This window comes from Salvelinus namaycush, chromosome 38, assembly GCF_016432855.1.
Source record: "Salvelinus namaycush isolate Seneca chromosome 38, SaNama_1.0, whole genome shotgun sequence".
Lineage (NCBI taxonomy): Eukaryota > Metazoa > Chordata > Actinopteri > Salmoniformes > Salmonidae > Salvelinus > Salvelinus namaycush.
The window spans coordinates 4,481,913-4,502,893 of NC_052344.1; the positions used below are offsets into that span (position 1 = coordinate 4,481,913).

Here is a 20,981-nt window from a genome sequence, read left to right on the forward strand (position 1 = left end):
ACTGCAGAAAGAGCATGGTTGGTAATAACGCTAAAACATGTCTTAACTATATGTATTTTAGGGTGAGAAATGTGTTAAATATTGTTTTGTGTAAAATGTGTATGTGGTAGTTGCATAGCACCCCACCCAGGACATGTCAAAATGTTTATCAGCCCTTTAGTACAAATTAGTGACCTCACCAAATGTTTGTGATGGTAATCCTCATGATGCAAAATAGAGAGCAGATGTTCTGCCTTTTCCACTTTTTCCCCGCCAGTCCGCTCTGCTCTATTTGTGGTTGAATCTGGAAAATAAATTGCTCACAGACTCAGATTCCCAAGCATGGCGTTCACATTTCACAGACATAATATGAGCGATACACACCTGGAGCGTCTGCAGCGGTCTCCACGGCACTGTTCATCTTACTGTCAACACAGAGGACAGATCAAATTACATGAAGTGTTATGGGGCCAAACAATAAGGAATAGTGTTCCTCAAGAACCGAAACACAGAGGTTGTTAAGAATTTGGTCCTAAAGTTTAAAAAAAGGGAAACATTTTATTTCCCAGTCAATATCAGACGTCATGGAAAGCTGGACTGACACTAGATCACATGGGGAGCTATTTGATACTGTGGCCGAGCACAACGGACATCTCTGTAAAAGCTAACTCCAACAATCATGCACAGGTGATCCATCTAGAATTATAGAAAGAATTTTTATTTTATTTTTTATAAATGTGTCACACTAATAATCAAATATTTTCCTATTTCACTAAGAGTTAATAATATGTTTTAAGCCTATTACTCAATTTGCTGGCAGAACTACTTGTTTGTAATCTATGCTATAGTGATTAATACTTAGTTCTTTAATACTTCAGTAATAGTGTGTTTCTATCGCTTACTGTCAGCAGAGGGAACAAGAATAGAATAGACTCCTCACCTGTTGACTTTCAGACAGGTTCTCTTCTCTCTCCAGTTATTTACTTCCTCTAGCTGAGGCTCCATTGCTATCAGATCTCTGCCTCCCTTTTTGTGGCAGAACAGCACATAGTTCATGTCACTGTTGTTTGCCCAAAAAGTGCCCACTGATGTCTCGTATCTGAGGCAGAACTCCACTCTGGTTCCCTCCATCTCAAAGGGCGGCACGAGGGTAAGCCTGAACGCAAACCTGTCCGTTGTTCCATCGCTGGAGCCCGGGACGTACTCAGCCAGCAGGTCAAAGTTGGTCTTCCAGCTATCCAGAGTCATCCGGATATAAAGGGATTTATTGTAGCACAGGTTCACCACCCTGACAATACCCCTGAGCGCAGTGGTGCCAGGAAGTAACTCAATGCTCTCCAGCTCTAGCTTCTGATCCTGGAGTCTCTGTTCGAGTTCCTCCGGAGACGAGGGCACGGTAAACAAAGATGACAGGAAATACTTGTCCGGTTCTTTAACTTTGACCTCGGACTCCGGGGGGTCAGCGACCTCTGCCCCCGTCAGGTCTGTACTGTCAAACTCCTTGACGTACACCAGATCCAGACCGAAGGCGTCAGCAAAGGACACCTTCCTACGGATGACGGCCAGGGACTCGGGCTCTGAATCATCTGACTCGTCCGACTCATCCGTGGCGCCTTTCTGTGTGTAGAGGCTTCCTCGCTCCTCTTCCTCCCTCACTCCCCCCTCTTTAATATCCCTACTTCCCCATGTTCTTGTGTCTGGAGCCTCCATGAAGTTTGAGGGCCCGAGAGGCCTTGGATCGTCTGCAGACATCAGTGGCTGTCTGTCTACATTGGGAAGGGAGGACAGAACCAGAGTGCCCCTGGCTGTGGCGACACTCGAGAGGACGTGAGTTGACATACGGGGTCCAGTTACAGCTGAATATTGTGGTGTAAGCCAGGCCTATTAATAGGTCTCATACAATATGCTAGTCTGGCCCCTGCAGTCATCCATCCCAACATAACGTCTCTCATATCTGTTGCATAAAAGAAATATACCAGTTATAACGAAAAAAATATGACACATTTAAGACAGAGGCAAAACTGTATATTGAACTCATCTGTGCACATCTATTAAATGACAGAATGAGATGAATTTGCTTTCACTTACCAGTAGTGTATGGTGTTTATGGTTGCCCAGACCGCAAGTGTTGCATGCAGTTTGCATCTGTCACTTGCAGGTGTTGATAAAGTCCTCCAGACATGGATCAAAAGTGGAGCCAGGGCCAAGTCTCAATCCTGTGGATTCCTCATCTCTCCTATACCCTCTTGCCATTGTATCACTATAATTCCCCAAGCCTCAGGTTATTGAGGACAAGGAGATAGGACTTAGAAAATGAAGCAACTTCAGAGTAAATTATTGTACAGTAGCCAAGCTCTCCCTGGCTCTCAAACAATCACCTCTCTGATTTTGATGCAAGAGTAACATCTACCTTGTAAAATGACATTTTAATTCCTTGAATCTGGTCAGATAGGAGATGCAAGTATACCTGTAAATCTAACATACCCCTTTCAACAGGCTGTGGGCCTAGTTATACAATACAGCCCAGGTGTGTAGACCGGTTTCACTCTCAATTGATTCTTTGTGCAAGGTTGTTAATGAATCTAGATTATTTTAGAATTTAATTTTCAATATTACAACAAGATAGTGCATTGGTATTTCTACATAAAATGACATGAAACTGACATGAATATGATATTTACTGTACTGAATAATCAGATCAGTAGATGGCAGTGTATGACAAAAGCGGATTTCTTCCATGCCCAAGTACTTTGATACGGCATTAGGTCATCTATTCAGCACACCATGTCTGACCTCAACATATATTACTTTTTATCGCTTATATGCATTTCAACATCATCAAATGCATTAGGTTAGGTAAAGTCAATAATAGCTAGGTATACAATACACATTTGTTAGCCTATTATAAGACATGCAGTACATACCGATGACCTGTGTAAATGAAAGACACTAAATTACCAGTAGGTGGCAGCAAAGCCCCATTTTCCACACATCAGCGATATCGTTTCTTTTTATACTTCATGACATCCAAAATGATCTTTCCTCCTATTTATAGAAATTATATGGAATGCTCAATCTCACTTAGAATCTTCCAAAATGTCATGGAATTGGATCTTTTACGAAAAACATATTGTATTTTAAACAATTTTAAGATTTGAATCTTAATCGTTGATACCGTTTATAAAATATATATGAATGTGTTGTATGCACAATATTGTTGTATGCACAATATTCCCTTTTATATATTGCTTACACATACACATACAGTTTATCTGGTGTAAATTGCAAGTTTGCAATTGTTTACAAGTTTGACAATGATATGTAATATTTGTTTTTGACGTAAGAGTATTGTGCATTTGTTGTGCATAACAAAACGGAGCAATTAAATACTAAAAGCACATCCCTAACATTTAAACAAAGCAGAGGTTTGAACGTCACATTGAAATTGATGTACCTTCTTTTTACACATAAAATCGGATGCAAGTGATTTTAATCAAGCTTTTAATCAACCCACAATTCTTTCTGTTTCATTAAGCCGACTTTGTCATTTAATATATATATATGAAAATGTGTTTTTCCTGTATATGTAAAGCAAACAACTTTCACCCAGTATTTTATCTACAGGGAGAGTAAATAAAGACGACATACAACAGGTCAGACCTTGAACGTCAATCTCTGCGGTCCACACCGGTCAATGCTGCAGGTTCACTGCAGTGAGGAGCAGACAGCGCGTTATAGCAAATACATTTAACATTTCTAAAGGTGTAAAACATGAAGATATTTCTTAATAGATTGATGTCTAGCGCTGGTCCAATTTTAAATGTTTTACAAACACGACTGATCAAACTGCAATGGCACAAGGATGACTATTAAGTATATTGATCCCGCATCAATAGATCGAACGTCTTATCATCACCATGTACATGTCAACAATAGCTATATTTATAGCTTATTCTGATGATAAAATTTAAAAAAATCTCATCTCATCCTGAATCATAGCCTATTTTAAAATATGTATTCTTCACATGAAAATATAGTAAACAGTGGGCCTATATAACTTCTCCTTTCAAAAGAGTAGAATTACCAAAAATATTATAACAAACCGTTAGGCTATATATTTGTGCTAATGCATTTTCTTTGCGCTGACATTACCAATATGCACCCTTATTTGGGACTGATTAGTTAGTAAATGTGCACTAAACGTTTTAGTAATTGCTGTTTGATGTCTAGATCATTTATTTTCATTGTGTGCACAAACCTTCCAAATAAATATCCGCATTGATGCTCACATTGACTCATATCTGTTTAAGATCAGTAGGTTAGTCTACAAATAACAATGCATGCTTATTATATAATATAATACACCTTATTTGGATATTTAAATACGTCTTTCTCCCGTGGCCGACTTTATAGATCAACTCTACAGTAGATATCGGAGCTGGCTTCATCTGTAAACAAGATGTAACTGGAAATGGGACTGTTTGCTTATCTTTGACTTCCAAAAAGAAACAAACAACTTCCAAATAGTTTTCTGTTTACAAAGCAGGTGGACGTGACGTCATATGGGGTCGTAGCACTCCAAAAAAAAAGAATAACATTCAACTCCGCGTAAGTGCCTCCCCTGGGGCTGCATTGTAATAAGATAGTCCAAAATAGTTCGTTGAATACATCTTGATGTATTGAATCGCATTGCGAAAACAAGCTACTTCTTCGCATTGCGCGTCATGCGAGAGCATTCAAACGGGACTCAGTGTACTGCCTTTTCTGTTACATTAGTAATAACAGCAGCATTGACTGAAGACAGCAGGAGCGCAAGACAACGCTTGTATGAGTGCAGCGCCAGCGGAGGAATATTTGAGTTTTTATTTACTCTACGGCTTGTTGTTCATTTTTCTGCTTTATGGTTACTTGTACAGTCACGTGTGAAGATTTCTTGAAGCTGAACGTACACCAACTTCTTCTCACGTGGTGGCTCTTGTTTTCCTAGAGGAAATAAACCTGCGTTTTGGTAAGTTTTAACCAAAGTGTTTATTTCTTTCCACCCTCTTTGAGTTTCACTGATTCTCTTCATCGATTCTTACTGTCCACCAACTTAAATTGTGAAGCCATAGTTTGTGCGGACGATTGTGAACAACTTCAAATCATCCCAACAATTATATATTGCAGATGTGTGTATATATATATATATATATATATATATATATATATATATATATATATATATATATTTCATTTTTCATGTTGGTTCCTTTCATGTACTTCACACAATAGTCGGCTGTGCTTTGTGGTTGCCAAGGACCCTCATGCAACACTGTCCGGCGTGTGCAGCCAATAGGGAGGATAGAACTCTTTTATAGATGACCACTGGCTCGTTGAAGCCGATATTCAACAATGTATCCAATGCGTCTTTTCAGTATATCAAAGATGGAACTATGTATTGCCCTTAGCACTAATAACAATACAATAAAACGTTATGAAAGACAATTTTTACATAGGTTGAAAAGTCAGGTAGAATAGCTGTAGATAACTAGTTGAAAGTAGCCTACCAATTCAGAGATGTATTAACTTATTCTGATGTTTTTGAATTAATAAAAAAAAATGTAATAGTCATAGCCACATTCATTCACTGGAATGGAATCTCAAAGTATTCTCATTTAAATGTAACAATTACATTTTGAAATTCATTTATTTTTGGCCATTGAATATAATGATCATTTGGAAAGTACAGCATTCACCACTATCTCATTAATATGCAGAAATTGGAAAACGTTTTTTTCTCTAAAACTAAAAGTTGAGCTATTATAACTGACTCGTTGATAATGATGTATTGCGATCTAGTTTACTATCTGTGTAATGCGAATTTGTAGCAGTGTCGTTATCAGTTGTGCCACAGTTCTTACTATTACCATCACCTTCTACTACTATAGTACTACTACAGTAACTTACTGTACTTTATTATTTGATGTTCCTTTTACACTACAGTTACTACTGCATTACTTTTGCTTCTAGCTACCAACTACTGTAGCTGCTCGGACTACCAACGCTTAAAATGAAAGCAAACGTATAATAGTATAACTAGTTGTACTGTTATTGTCGTTGATGGTGATGATGATAAAGATCAATGGTGAACACCTTACCGTTACATTCTTGCGCCATTTGTAGCTACAGCGTATTCCATATCGTCATAGCCCAGATGTAAAATGAGAGACCAGTTTCAGTATTATCCTCATAGTTCTTAATGTGAATGATGGACTTGTAGTTTGGACGATGGGTTGCTACACCTTGGTTAAGGGCCCCCCTAAAAGCACTCGGAAGTGGCCCTGGCGGCACAAAATCAAAGTCGGACTGCATGGAGATGCGTGGGGACATGGTCATGACGGGTGGCCGTATTGTGGGTGTTTCAGGAATAAGGTGTACATTTGACCTCCATTATCTAGGATATGACAATGGTAAATAAATCTCTCAATTTTTGCTAATTTTTTGTGCGGTCTTGCAGGCCTTCTCATGCAGCTGCAACTGCAAGTGCATTTGTAAATCATGACCCATCTTGAGTTGGGCTCTGGGATGGTGCAATTGTTGAGAAAGTGAGCTTATGGTTGTGTGGGGGTAAGGGCTGAGTGTGTGTGGGTGTATGTGTGTATCCCACAACTGTTGCGAAGGAAGAAGTAAAAGATGTTAGGGACAATAGAGGATGATCCACAGATATATATAATACAAATCGAGGTGAGGGCAATGGAAATGCATATGGTAATTGATCTTCTTCAATTCGGTAAATGGCACTGTATGCTCTTTTCAAAGAATGGATCCCAGTCGGTTCAGGGCTATGGGATACAGGGGGTCGAGGGTGGTCTACCGGGCATTGGGATGACAAGCCATCTCGAGATGAGGCCTTTTAGCGGGTGGAATAGTAGGGACCAATTGGAGGTTTACTTAGTAGAAATGCAAATATCATGGTACAACTATATAGACACTCAATCATTATGTTACTTTTTAATAGTACGTTTACAAAAATATATTCTGATTAAAAGAATGAAAGGTGTGTCTCATTATGGTAAGTGGTGAAATAAGTATAGCCAGTTACAATTGTAATGGCTTAGCAGATAATAAGAAAAGACGATCAGTATTTACCTGGCTAAAAGAGAAGGATTATAATATCTATTGTTTACAGGAAACCCATTCAACAGTTTTAGATGAAGTTTTGTGGAAAAAGAACTGGGGGGGCAAAATATATTTCTCCCATGGGCAAAGAAATTCAAAAGGGGTGATGGTTTTAATTAACAATAATTTTGATCCAAATGTGCAAATTGTCCAAACAGATCCTCAAGGTAGATGGATTATTTTAAATATGTTATTGGACAATAAACAAATATGGCTTGTTAACCTATACGGTCCGAATAATGATGATCCAAGCTTCTTTGAAAATATATATAAGAATTTATCAACTCTACAAGCAACACTAGACTCTATTATTATAGTGGGAGATTTTAATACGGTCTTAAATACCTCTATAGACCGGAAAGGAATTCACACTACAAACTATCACCCTCAGGCACTTAAGGAAATCATGAATGTCATGGATATATTGGAATTAGTGGATATATGGAGACTTAAATACCCTGATTTAGTGAGATATACATGGCGGAGGCTGAATCAAGCTAGTCGTCTTGACTACTTTCTTATACCATTCTCTCTGGCACCAAAAGTTTAAAAAGTGTTGATAGGGGACAGAATGCGGTCGGATCATCACATAATTGGCATATATATTTCTCTTACAGAATTTCCACGTGGGCGAGGATATTGGAAATTTAATCAAAGTCTACTAGATGATAAATTGTTTAGAACTAGGACAGAAGATTTTATAACTGACTTTTTCAGACATAACATAGGTACAGCAGATCCCCTTATTGTATGGGACACTTTTAAGTGTGCCTTTAGAGGCCATGCAATTCAGTACTCATCTATAAAACAAAGGGAATTTAGATCAAAAGAGTCCATATTAACAAAGGAAATTGAAGGACTAACAGTACAGTTAGATAGCAATAAAAACGGTACCATAGAGGCACAGAATAAGTTAGAGGAAAAACAAAAAGAAATGGAGGAACTTATTCAAGAAAGATCCAGTGTAATATATTATAAAAATAAAGCGAACTGGATGGAATATGGGGAAAAATGCACCAAATTCTTTTTCAATCTTCAATATAGAAATGCTACCAAAAAAAATGTATTAAAACTTGTTACAAATGATGGAGTCACGCATGATTCACCAAATGATATTTTGAAAGAGGAAGTAAAGTACTTTAAGAATATGTTTTCGTTTCAGGCTCCTCCATCTCCACTAACTGAAACTAATTGTATGGATTTTTTTCCTATTAATAATGTAAAATTAACATCTGTACAGAAAGACTCATGTGAAGGCCAAATTACAGAGGAGGAACTGCTTGATGCAATTGGGGCCTTTAAGGATGGGAAAACTCCAGGGCTGGATGGCATACCAGTGGAAGTATACAAAACTTTTTTTGATATACTCAAAGGACCATTATTAGCTTGTTTTAACCACTCCTATATAAATGGTAGATTATCAGACACGCAACAAGAAGGTCTGATATCGTTATTACTGAAACAGGACCCAAGTGGTATATATAAAGATCCAGTCCAATTAAAAAATTGGAGACCTCTTACACTTCAGTGTTGTGATGCAAAAATCCTATCAAAATGCTTGGCGCATAGAATTAAAAAAGTTTTGTCAGATATTATTCATCCTAATCAGACAGGTTTTTTACATGGACGATACATTGGAGATAATATAAGGCAAGTACTGGAAACAATAGAACACTATGAAATATCGGGGACACCAGGTCTGGTTTTCATAGCTGATTTTGAAAAGGCTTTTGATAAAGTACGACTGGAGTTTATATATAAATGCCTAGAATATTTCAATTTTGGGGAATCTCTTATAAAATGGGTTAAAATTATGTATAGTAACCCTAGGTGTAAAATAGTAAATAATGGCTACATCTCAGAAAGTTTTAAACTATCTAGAGGAGTAAAACAAGGTTGTCCACTATCGGCATATCTATTTATTATTGCCATCGAAATGTTAGCTGTTAAAATTAGATCAAACATTAATATTAATGGATTAGAAATCCGTGGCTTAAAAACTAAGGTGTCATTGTACGCTGATGATTCATGTTTTCTTTTAAAACCACAACTAGAGTCTCTCCACGGCCTCATAGAGGATCTAGATACCTTTGCTATCCTCTCTGGATTAAAACCAAATTATGATAAATGTACCATATTACGTATTGGATCACTAAAAAAGACACATTTTATATTGCCATGTAGTTTACCAATTAAATGGTCTGACGGAGATGTGGACATACTCGGTATAAAAATCCCAAAAGAAAGAAATGATCTCACTCCAATAAATTTTTATAGAAAGTTAGCAAAAATAGATAAGATCTTGCTACCATGGAAAGGAAAATACTTGTCTATTTGTGGAAAAATCACCCTGATTAACTCTTTAGTCATATCACAGTTTACCTATTTGCTTATGGTTTTGCCTACACCTAGTGACCTGCTTTTTAAATTATATGAACAAAAAATATTCCATTTTATTTGGAACGGCAAGCCAGATAAAATTAAAAGGGCCTATTTATATAACGAATATGAATTCGGAGGGCAGAAATTATTAAATATTAAAGCATTAAACCTCTCACTAAAGGCATCAGTCATACAAAAGTTATACTTAAATCCAAACTGGTTCTCTAGTAAATTGGTACGAATGTCTCATCCTATGTTCAAGAAGGGCCTTTTTCCCTTTATTTAGATTACACCTGCTCACTTTCGGTTGTTTGAAAAGGAAATAATCTCCAAAATATCCTTATTTTTTAAACAAGCCTTAGAAAGTTGGTTGCAATTTCAGTTTAATCCACCTGAAAGGAAGGAACAAATAGTACAACAAATATTGTGGTTAAATTCAAATATAGTAATTGATAAAAAAACTGTATTTATCGAAGAAATGTTTAAAAAAGGTATAATTTTTGTGAATGATATCATAAATAGGACTGGTGGAGTTATGTCACACATGCAGCTAACACAGACATATGGAAATGTCTGCTCTACCCAAAATTACAACCAATTAATTGCAGCATTACCACAAAAATGGAAGAGGCAAGTAGAAGGGGAAAAAAGTAAGGAACTTGTATGTCGGCCCTGTATTAAAGAACATAAATGGTTAAAGAAAAGTGTGATAAATAAAAACATATACCAATTTCATTTAAGGACCAAAAAACTGACAGCTGTGCCATATAAATTGCAAAATAGTTGGGAAGAGATTTTCGATGTACCCATTCCATGGCACATGGTTTATGAATTGATACGCAAAACAACGCCGGATTCAAAACTTCGAATTTTTCAATTTAAATTACTGTATAAAATTCTTGCAACTAATAGAATGTTATATATATGGGGTATACAATCTTCCCAGCTCTGCAGATTCTGTTGTGAGGAGGCAGAGTCATTAGATCATTTATTTTGGTATTGTCCATATGTAGCTCGTTTTTGGTCACAGGTCCAGGAATGGCTGAAGAATTGCAACATTTGCCTAGAACTAACGCTACAGATAGCAATACTGGGGGATTTGAAAAGCCATAGTCAATCAATCAATAATATAATAATTATTTTAGCAAAAATGTTTATTTTTAATTTACAATCTGTAGAAGCTATGAGAATAGGAAGGTTCAAATCTTTTGTGAAGCATCACAGCACAGTTGAAAAATATATGGCAAATAAAAATCCGAAATGGATGATGTTGGAAGATAGATGGGAAGGGTTGAGTGGAACTGAAGGGTGGGACTAATAACAAGATAAACAATGTAGGGCATACGGGATCTGTGAAATTTGTATAGGTGCGGAGCTTTTGTGAAATAGCACAGTTACAAGTGGAAATAAAATTGGATGGACAACAGAAATAGAGGAAGGACTAAGAACAAACAAGAGAGAACTATTATAAAGTAGTCTGTGTCTGTAAAATAGGTATAAGATGTATAAATTGAAGGTAAAAGCAGAAGTGTTTATTAGTTTACTCCAATTGGGGGAGTGGTGGTAGGGTTGCGGGGAATAATAATAAAGGTATATTCTTTAAAAAAGTATGTATGTCTATATAGGTATGTGTATGTATATATGTATATATGTATGCATGCGTGTATGGATATATATATTTACCCAAAAAAATATGGGGGATTGGAAATGATGCAGACAATTACATTGGAAGCAACATTCTTTCCGCAATATTAAGCTGATCCACCCCAAAAAAAAAAAAAAAAAAAAAAAAAAAAAAAAAAAAAAGCACTCGGAAGTACCTCTCTACTTTAGTTAGCGCTGCACGTAAATCGATAGCCTAGGTGTAGCTTTTTTTTCTTATAGAAACGCTAACAAAGTTCCCTCATGGCCTGTGATCAGTTTTCACCCCTGGTGGATTAACAAGACTGAACCCTTTTGTTCAAGCCGCGGGTGCACAGGTGTTCCCCAGCCTGAAATGCAGGTGTGCTTCACTGTTTCATCACTCAACACTTTTGCCCTTATTTTAGGACCATACTTGTCAACTCCTTGTTTGGAACCTCTGTAATCATTGCCTGGTAGGAACTATATAAGTCCGTAGCTATAGAGGCCCTGTTTCAGGGCTTTTTAGTTTGTTGTTGACGTTTACTTTTGGGAAAGTAACCTAATATTTCACTCTGCTGTCTGCGTCATGGCTATATGGTTGAATGTGGACAAATGGTAGCTGGCCAGCATTAGTAGCGTGCTGCACGTATTATTGTGCCACTCTGCATCCATTTTTTGATTGCTGCATTTATCATTTTGTGGTTTGCTGCTACATTATGGTAATATGAAAATTAATGTCCTCCCAAGGATTAATGTGTATACGTTTATCATACCTTTCAACCATTTATCAAAATTTAAGCTGCAATATGTAACTTTTGGGGCATTCTGTCATTCTCATTGAAAGCAAGTCTAAAGATCTGTTCTATGTGCGCTATTTCTATGCTTCCCGTTCTTAAATTTTGTGTTTGCGTCTTTTACTTTTGGTTTTGTACACTACCTTCAAACAGCTGAAAATACAATATTTTGGGTTATTGAAAAGATATTCCACAGCGGTTTAGATGGTACAATGATTCACTACAATCTACACTATACATTGCTTGTTTTGTCACATAAACTGAAATTAGGTGAACTATTAGAATTTTAGCAACCAGGAAATGGCAGAGGAATTTCTGCATATTGCACCTTTAAGTTTTAGATTTCAGCCAACCAGTCATAAGTTAATGCATCATTTTTTCTCTGATTAAAGAAATGTATGCTAGTAACTGAGAAATAGTATATGACTTGTTCTGTTTTTCATGTATATTGAGTCTTCCTTTAAATCATTCAAAGGACATGTCATGCAGTGCAGTCTGTATTTAGAACAAAGTACATATTGTTTTCTTTTAATTTACTACAGAGCAACTTTGAAACAAATACCTACTTTTTCATTTAAGTGAACTCTAGCCTCTCTCTTAGCTTTTGTATCGTACCATCACCCATCCCCCAACATCTCCTTTTTAATAAAACTGGCTGCTTGCTCAACCTTAGAGGTGTTGCCCTGTTTTGGGGAAAAAAAGGATAAACAAAAGGGTCGAACACCATAGTTTCATTTGTCTAAATATGAGCATTGTACCCTGTCTGTGTTTTAATGTATGGGCAAGTCAACTCTGCTCTCTAAGCCTAATGGCAATTAAACTGGAAAGCTTTCTGTTTTTATCCCCGTTAACTTCATAGAAATGTTTCCATGACAACCTCCATGCAAGTTAAAGCAACCAGAGGTGATCAAGTCTTTTTTTCCTCCCCCCTCCCTCCCTTCCTTCAGTAAGAATGGAATTTGTGTTGACAGTTTTGGCCTTTAATGGCACTTTTGTGCTGCGTGAACATATTTGTTTACCAGGATCATATGCTGCTATCTGTCACCCTAGAAGAGATTGCCTTCTTAAGATAAAAGAGTATATAACATGCTTAAGAGGCCCCCATGCACTGTAATTATCCGCATAATGGTAATGGTGTTTTGTGTGCCCCAGTAACTAAGAGGCCGAGAGCTCAGACTTTTTTAGTTACGCTCTGGGTCACTTCTATAAGCTGGACTTTCTGCTGTTGTGGGTAAGAAACACTGTGACCTTTGGCCAAGAAAAGCTTGTGTTGGGTGGAGTCAGAGGATATGGATTAAACTGAGATTGCAGTTTGACTCAAGACTTAAGGCTGTGTTAAGTGTTGTCTTTGAAACAAGTCTCAACACCGACGTGTTTATTTTACACTGAGCATTTATTTGACTTTCCGGACAAGTTTGGAGGAGTGTCTCATTGCTCATTGCTTTATGACTCATTTTAGAACAATGGGATACTGATAACTGTTCTCACTTGTCAGTTTGAAACACTTGCCAATATTTCTATTTGTGTATAACAGTCCTAAATGCTGTGTTTCTAAGAAAGCAAGGTTTTCGAAATACCACGTTGTACGTCACCGTGCCACGATCTCAGGGTTGTTGCACTACAAACAAACGACCAAACACATGAGCGCCGCAGGTTCAACGGGTTCCCAAAACCTCATAACGACTCCTGTACTTTAACAATGAATAGAACCTACGCAAACTGCAGCATGACTTGTGACTGATGTAAACAAACTTTGCTTTACCACTAACCAACAAAGCATTGTTACCATTGCAGTCTACCAGTGCAGTCACGCTGTATCGGCTCAGCTAAGGTCTAGCAGTAGATGCTTGATCATGACCTAAGACCTTGACAATTGAACCACCGGTTGACCCTTTGAAAGGCCGTTAGTTCTACCTGTTACGTGGACTTGCTGCATTTCAACCTGCATTATCTGTACAATTGTGTGATTTCTGTTTTAGTTGTTTGATTCCCATGCGAGAATAGATTTGATCGTTTTGGGGCACTTCTTGTTCATATTTTTCCCCTGCTTTGTGCAGCCAAAACTTGTTTACTCTATAGGACACTCCATACTCCACTCCTCGGGGGGCCAGAGTGGTGACACACTTTTTTCCCCATCCCTAGCACAGCTGATTAATCTAATTGCATTTTAAACTGAAGATCACTATTAGTTGATTACTGGAGTCAGTGTGACAACAATCAGGCCCCCAAGGAATGGAGTTACCCATCCCTTCTCTATTCTCTATGCTATGGTCACAGCAGTGTAAAATAATGCCAGCTTTTGCTTTTCTTTAAGTCACGGTTGGATGGAGAAAGAAGGGACAGTGCACTGGACTGGTGTGAAAGAATGTGTTGGTTGCAGGGTCTATATCAAAGATGGAGGGTCACTCATAGCGAACGGCAAGGTCGCCATCACTCAGGCGAAATCTGCCACCAGCCTGTCTGCATCACTGTAAACAACTACTCACATCAGACAGATTGAGAAATAACAGGGCTATTGTCTTAACTCTACAATTGTTTAACGGTTAATTGAGAAACAAAATTGTGTAATGAGTCATGTCTAGATCTGTGTGCTAGCTTCATCTTACACTCTGATTAAATTGTTGGTCAAATGAACATGGCGGTTTAAACATCTGGGGCTCATTGAAGTTGTCCTTTTAGGAATTCTAGAAAAAGGGAGGGATGGCTAGTATTGATTTGAGGCAGGCATGTGCTGCTCAAACAGCAGGAACACAAACAAACACTGACCTTCCTCTCACTGGTGCTGTGTGTCTCTGAGGACAATTCTATTGGAGAGAGAGAGAGATGGGGGAAAAAAACGGTTTATTTCAAACATGTTGTAAAAACACAGGATTTGTGAGGGTAATGCTTTTCGACAGGCACATTAGGCTGCAGAAAGAGCATCGAGCTCGGGGCTGGGGGCATATGGCGCTGCCTTCTGCCGGCGTTGCTCTAGAACAAGTTACAACACTCTGGCAGGGTCACGACTGTCTCAGGTTTGTTCCTTCTGTCTCGCTGGCTCGTCTAAATGAAAACAGCCAGGGAAAAAACAATAGGGCTTTTACAGCTTTTGTCTTTCAGAAATACATGGATGCATTTTAAATGACAAAAATGACTTTCTTGGCTATGATATTTACAGTGGTATAAAAGGGAGGCCATTTTCAGAAATATGCCTAGCTATTTGTTGTTGTGTCTTTGATATCATGGCCACATTATAATATCTACTGCATGTAGGCTAGTTGATTAGATCATAAATGTCTCTAACAATCCTATTAGCACATTCTAATAGTTTGAATACTTTAATGATTTGCCCATGTATGACAGGTGACATTACAAGCGTAAAAGCTATTTACTAGCTAGCTATTAGTAACACTTCATACCAACATTTTGCCCGCTATAGAGTGTCCTCAAACTTGTTCTTGGACTGTAGGCCTAGTCCTTTTGTCGTAGGGCCATAGTTTTATATCCTGTAATTTCAGAGGGATGGACTTGGACATGATGATGTGAGATGCTGACGCAGTGTTCTGGTTAGAACAGAGGGGATTGGTTGAGAGTAATTATAGGCTACTGTGTGGCTTGTAGGGTTTCCCTGGATGACAGGGCCATAAGCCTTCATTCAGCCACTTTTATAAAAGAAATGGCCACAACATATGGCCGCAGCAACACAATGGTTTATTTTTAGGATATTTGATGGGTGGTTTTTGATTTAGATTGTCACTTCTGGCAACCAGCAAGGCAGATGGTGTAAACTTGAGTGCCCATCAGAGCCTAAATACCTTCAGGCAGCTGTTGCTAATAAACTTTTTTTGTGCATTTATTTCCTTCTAACATGGTTTAGGTCAAGAGCAGTCAAACCTGTTACAACACCTGTTTCTGCATATGTAAATCTGTTGTTTTGCCATTTCATTAGACAAGAAAAAAAGGAAGAGGTCACTCGTGGTTGCAAATGCGGCTGGCACTGGGCCCACTTGGCACGGTACAAAGAGAAAAGGGGGAAAATACCAAGAGAGAGAATGAGGGATGGAGGGATAAAGAAGTAGAGAACGTTGGTTTCTGTAGGGAAGCCACAAGGCCATAGGATGCCTCCTTTGTTGTAAGCTCTCTATCTGGAGGGGTGCCTGCAATTCTGAAGAGAATGGAGTGGCTCCCAGAGACTACGGGACAGGGAAAAGAAGGCGTTCTCTCTCTCTTTCTCTGTCTCTTTTTCTCTTTCTCCCTGTGAGAGTAGCAGTGAGGCAGGACATGCCCAGGAGCCAATGACTGGCACATGCGTGGCTGCCACGCGCCACACGCTTCCCTCCCAACCCACCCATCATCTGGTGCCCCCCTGTGGCTCTCGCCTCTCAACCACATGTGCCAGGGTCTGTTTGGGCTCAGGGGGCTAATTGTTCTTTGGTAAACTAAACTGCATGCTTGTTGGGTCCCGACATTAAAACCGAGATGGGAATGAAGATCGTGCTCTTTCTAATGCAGTTCTTTTTCATGAAGTCTTGAAGGTTTGGTTTATAATCTGGTCTGTGTAGCTGAATGTAACAAATACACCATGAAATTAAAGGTTATTGCCTAAACGTTGTTCGAAAGCTTGGAAGATTAGTGTTTCTCTGTGCAGAACTAGAGCAGGGAACATAATATGGCTCATTCTTGCATTTGGATGTCATGCTCCTGGTGAGAAATGGATTGACATGCATGCAGAAAACAATGTTTATTGCCTTGTCTTTCCATCTGTCCTCCTTTCTCTGGTGATAATGAGGTATTCGAGGCACTTAACGTTGACGTGTTGCTGATGTTGATGCTGTGAAGCCAATGTGTAATAGAATATATTCTATTCTGTCCCACTCTATTCCACTGTCTCCAGTAGTCTTGACAGACCTGGGGTTGTATTGGCCCCATGCAGTGAGCTGGTCTCATGTGGCCCTACAGAGCCACACCTCCTATAGCTGTGGGTTGTTCTGATTTGTAGTGCTTCCTCTTTCTCTTCACACAAGCAGCCAGACAGGAAGCATTAAAAACAGGCACAAACCCCCTCTGATACGGGAGTTCATTAGGGATGGGCCTTTGATGGGCCTCCTTTTTAAGTGACTACGGTTTCAAATACCTTGATGTAGAAGCTTAAGAAGACATTGTGCAGTAAGCCCTCCTTTTGATGCGACTTATTTAGATCTGCATAGTAAATCAAGGAGAGTAAATAGCCAGGCAGCAGATGGAAGCACGGAGATAAGGCCCCGGCCCGAACAATCACGTTTGTATTTTGTTATGATGTTGACAGCAGCTAAAACTCACTAATCTAGCTCCACTGATCTGCATTTCAAAGAAATCTCATTTAGCAGCGGGCAGGATAAAGTTCTTCTCATTGTGTCCATTTTATTGCGTTCTTCGTTAATTTATCTGCTGGCAGATTTAACGTTCGCCGGTGCTCGGGGAGGGTGAGAGGAGAGAGAGCGGTGTGCGCTGTGGCGGCGGCGTTGCAGAGAGAGGGGGTCTTAAATTCTGTGAAAGCGGTAACGTCTAGACTGTGAGCCCAAGGTAATTACACGTCCGGTGATGAATAGAATGAGTTTGAAGACTCATCTTTGTTCGGGGGCCTGAATTGCTCGCCTAACACCGATAAGGAGCATTTGGTTCCCTGTAGAAAATATTATTGGCGGTGACTTTTCCGTAAGCCCCCACCGTCGTAACACAGGGATGGTATTTACGTTAAAGATAAAATGATTGTGTACAGTAATCTGACTTGTTAGCATAATGTCCCTCTTTCATCCACAGACTCTTCGATAGCCGCTGTGGAGGTATTTCTGCTCTCCATTTTAAATAGTTTATCTTGACAAAGCGCAGCACTTTATGTAAATAGCTAATGGTATTATTAGGCCCCTTGAATGCTTGAATGCAGTCTGTATTTATAAGTTGATAGAATTTAAAGATCATTTTTGTATTTAGGCTAAGCGTAAAGATATGTGTGATATTTGTAAATCTTTTGAATTGGTCACACAGACTAAAGAGCTTTCTTGTTGCTTTTCCTCTGAATAGAGTATTACGGCTTCACAGGCCAACACTGTATTAAAGTAAACTCAGCAAGTCATTTTGGATGAATGGAACAATTACTGAAAATTATGTTTTTATCCAACTTATAAGGCGGTTACATTTTACCTGAATGTTTATTCACACAAATATAGCTAAGTGTTAAGTAGTTTGATTCATATTTGGTGTGTTATTAGTCCTTTATCGCATGTTTACTAAGCCTTCATGCTAGTACTAAACAGTACAGTATTTTCTTTTTAAGTACATCGGTACTAGATTAGATGATTGTGTACGCTAACAGAAACATCACCGTGCCTATTTTCACAATAGACAGTACAGTATGGAAGGGGAGATTTGTATCCTTTTTCCACTGCATAAATGTTACACGGCAATCCGTGTGCACTGTGCAACACTTCTTTCCCGAAACTCAAACAGTAAAAATAATGACACTTGGCAGGTTTTGTTTTCCGCGGTGCTCTTTGGGCTGAGGGCTTTTTGTACAGTTCAGAGAGCACATTCCACAGGATTCAGCAGTTGCTGGTTGCCTTCAGGGGTCATTGGAATTCGGGAAGAAAAAAAAGAAAGAAAAATTCTACAGGAACGTCCAGGCTGGGCCATTGGTCCTCCCTGTGTCTTAAGTATCAGAGAGAGAGAGGCTGCCTGTAAAACGCTCGCTCAACCACGAGGGGAATTCAAATGTTGCGAGGGGTCAAGTGCTTAAACATGATGTATAGGCATTAAAACGTCTGAGAGGTTATGTGGCTGCAGTTGGTAATTCTTTCGGTAATGTAACAAAACATAGCAAACATTAGGAAGATGCATGTGGAAATAACAGATTGATGATTGAGGATTGTTTTATACAGAATTGCAGATAGGTGTATTATAAGGACATGGGACATGTCATTATTGTCGTTAAAACCTGTCATTTACTGGTACTGTACATTACCTAAATTCAGAAGGTCACCCCTCATCTTTCTTGCACAGACACACACACACACACACGCACACACACACACACGCACCCACAAGTACACCCCTCCATGCACACAAAAGCACTTACTCATACACATACACACACACAAGCATACATTCACATGTACTAGAGCTGGGGGATATGGTCAAAAATAGATATCACGATAAATTGCATTAAAAATATATTTATTATCCTTTAAACTACAACTACTGCTATTAGTTTGACGGTTGTAGTCATCAATTGTACCATTAACAATCACCCATATTAGCAAACTCATTTCATTTCAAATGTCACATTTCTCTAGTATAGGCTATGTATAGTAATGAAGGATATCCATAAAATGCCTGCGATAAGTGATCGGTATGGTCGGTGTCGATCATTTTCGGTTTATCGTCCCAGCTCTAACATGTACACACAGACACATACTCACTCACGTGCATACAGTCACCTAACAGGCAAATTCATGTGCACTTTGTTGTTCCCAAGTTTATTGCTTTCCCCTAAAAGCTAATAACTCATAGCTCATGTGCAAGAAAACCTACCCACATTTATCCTATACATGTTTGCACAAGCACCATCGGAGGGGGGGGGGGGGGGGGGGGGGGTCATTTACAATTTACTATGTGAATTGGAAACTTGGTTGATAATGTTTTACTGTATGGGAACATGCTTTTGAGTAATGCTTTCTCTCTGATCTGCTCTCCCCCTGCATATCCTCTACAGACATCTCTGGACTGGAGATCCTTCCCCTCCTGGAAGAGACGGACAACAACCACACGTTTTCACCCTCAGGGTAAGTACTACAACACAGCCTTTCATGTGCTGTCAAAGGTTTTCTGCCTTTGGACTGATAAGGCAGAATTTGACAATTGTAACGTGCTGTGTGTAACTGTGTAACTTGACTTGGTTTTTTCCATCCAAGATCATTCATCTCAGAGGTGTCATGCATAACTTTGAGGGCACTGATGGCCAAATCTTAGACTTAGGCATAAAATAAACTATACTTTCTAGATTTTCAGTGTACAAATGGATGAAACTTGCCTGTGCCTCCTTATTGTCAATGGACATGACACCTCTAATCTTAAGGACAAAGGTGTATGATTTTGTTCTAGTTTCTTTACTTGTACCTGGGCAGGAGTGTTACGCTAAAGCCCAGCTGAGGCACAGTTACCACCATAGAAATATAACAGATCTCCATCTGCCCACCATGATAGAGTTCCACCTCTGCAATGAAACCTGTCAGGTTGTGCCTGTTTGGTTTTCACACTTCGTAGACATCCAATCTACTGTAGCTTTTTGAAGTTATGATATGCATTAGATCCAACCAATGTGGACTGGGAGGAAGGATATCTGAAAGTCTTCTTAGTGAGTGTTGGGGAACGTTTTCTAGACGCCCATGTTTAATTGAGAGTGAGCCGTCCTGACACATCACAATAGACAAGAGGTTATTGACACCGAGAAACTTGGAAGTGTTTGAATGTATTATCTGTACATGCATGAAGGTGGTGTTGAATATACACCAGAATGTTAGCTCATAACCATTGTTCATTTGTTTAGGATGAAATATGCAACGGCTGTGAGAAGAGCATCCACATTCTGAAGTCCAAAGTGGTGAGTCACACTGTCTTTTACACTGATCTTCTGCATGCCCTTGTGTTGTGTGTCGGTTCGGATTATTATCCGATCTGAACAGTCACATCCACTGCCAATTCTTGTTGACATCAGCTCGAGGGATTCACCTGCACTGGTCTTTCGGGGCTCGAGGTTACAAGACAACTCCTATCAAGTGACGAAGCTCATTCAAAACTTCAAGCGGAGAAGTGTAGATGCATGAATCATCGGGAGACACTGTTCATAAGTCGGTCCTCCATGCACAATTCCATGCACAATTCTATGCACAATTCTACGTACAGTAACAAGTGGGAGATGCGTGTGCACCCTACTGTACTGTAACGTCACCCAGTGGCACAACTCAGAGCTTCTGTAGCCCCTTAGATTCCCAATGAGATTCTCTATGAGACATCCAGTGGTGATAACAGAGG

General features: G+C 39.0%; 1 protein-coding gene across 6 annotated transcripts in view; it reads left to right on the top strand.

Moving 5' to 3' along the window:
- The first annotated feature begins 4,597 nt into the window (after nucleotides 1-4,597).
- Nucleotides 4,598-20,981, top strand: part of LOC120032302 (forkhead box protein P2-like) — a 115,684-nt gene continuing 99,300 nt past the window's right edge. For 3 of the 6 annotated variants that reach the window (XM_038978333.1, XM_038978331.1, XM_038978332.1), the window contains exons 1-3: nucleotides 4,598-4,987; nucleotides 19,663-19,732; nucleotides 20,497-20,550. Coding sequence is in view for 3 of the 6 variants with exons in the window: in XM_038978329.1 (XP_038834257.1) it covers nucleotides 14,760-14,950; nucleotides 19,663-19,732; nucleotides 20,497-20,550 (315 nt within the window). In the remaining 3 variants the exon portion in view is untranslated. Of the gene's footprint in view, nucleotides 4,988-14,738; nucleotides 14,951-19,662; nucleotides 19,733-20,496; nucleotides 20,551-20,981 lie in introns of those variants that run through there. The other 3 variants (XM_038978329.1, XM_038978328.1, XM_038978330.1) reach the window with 2 other exon arrangements.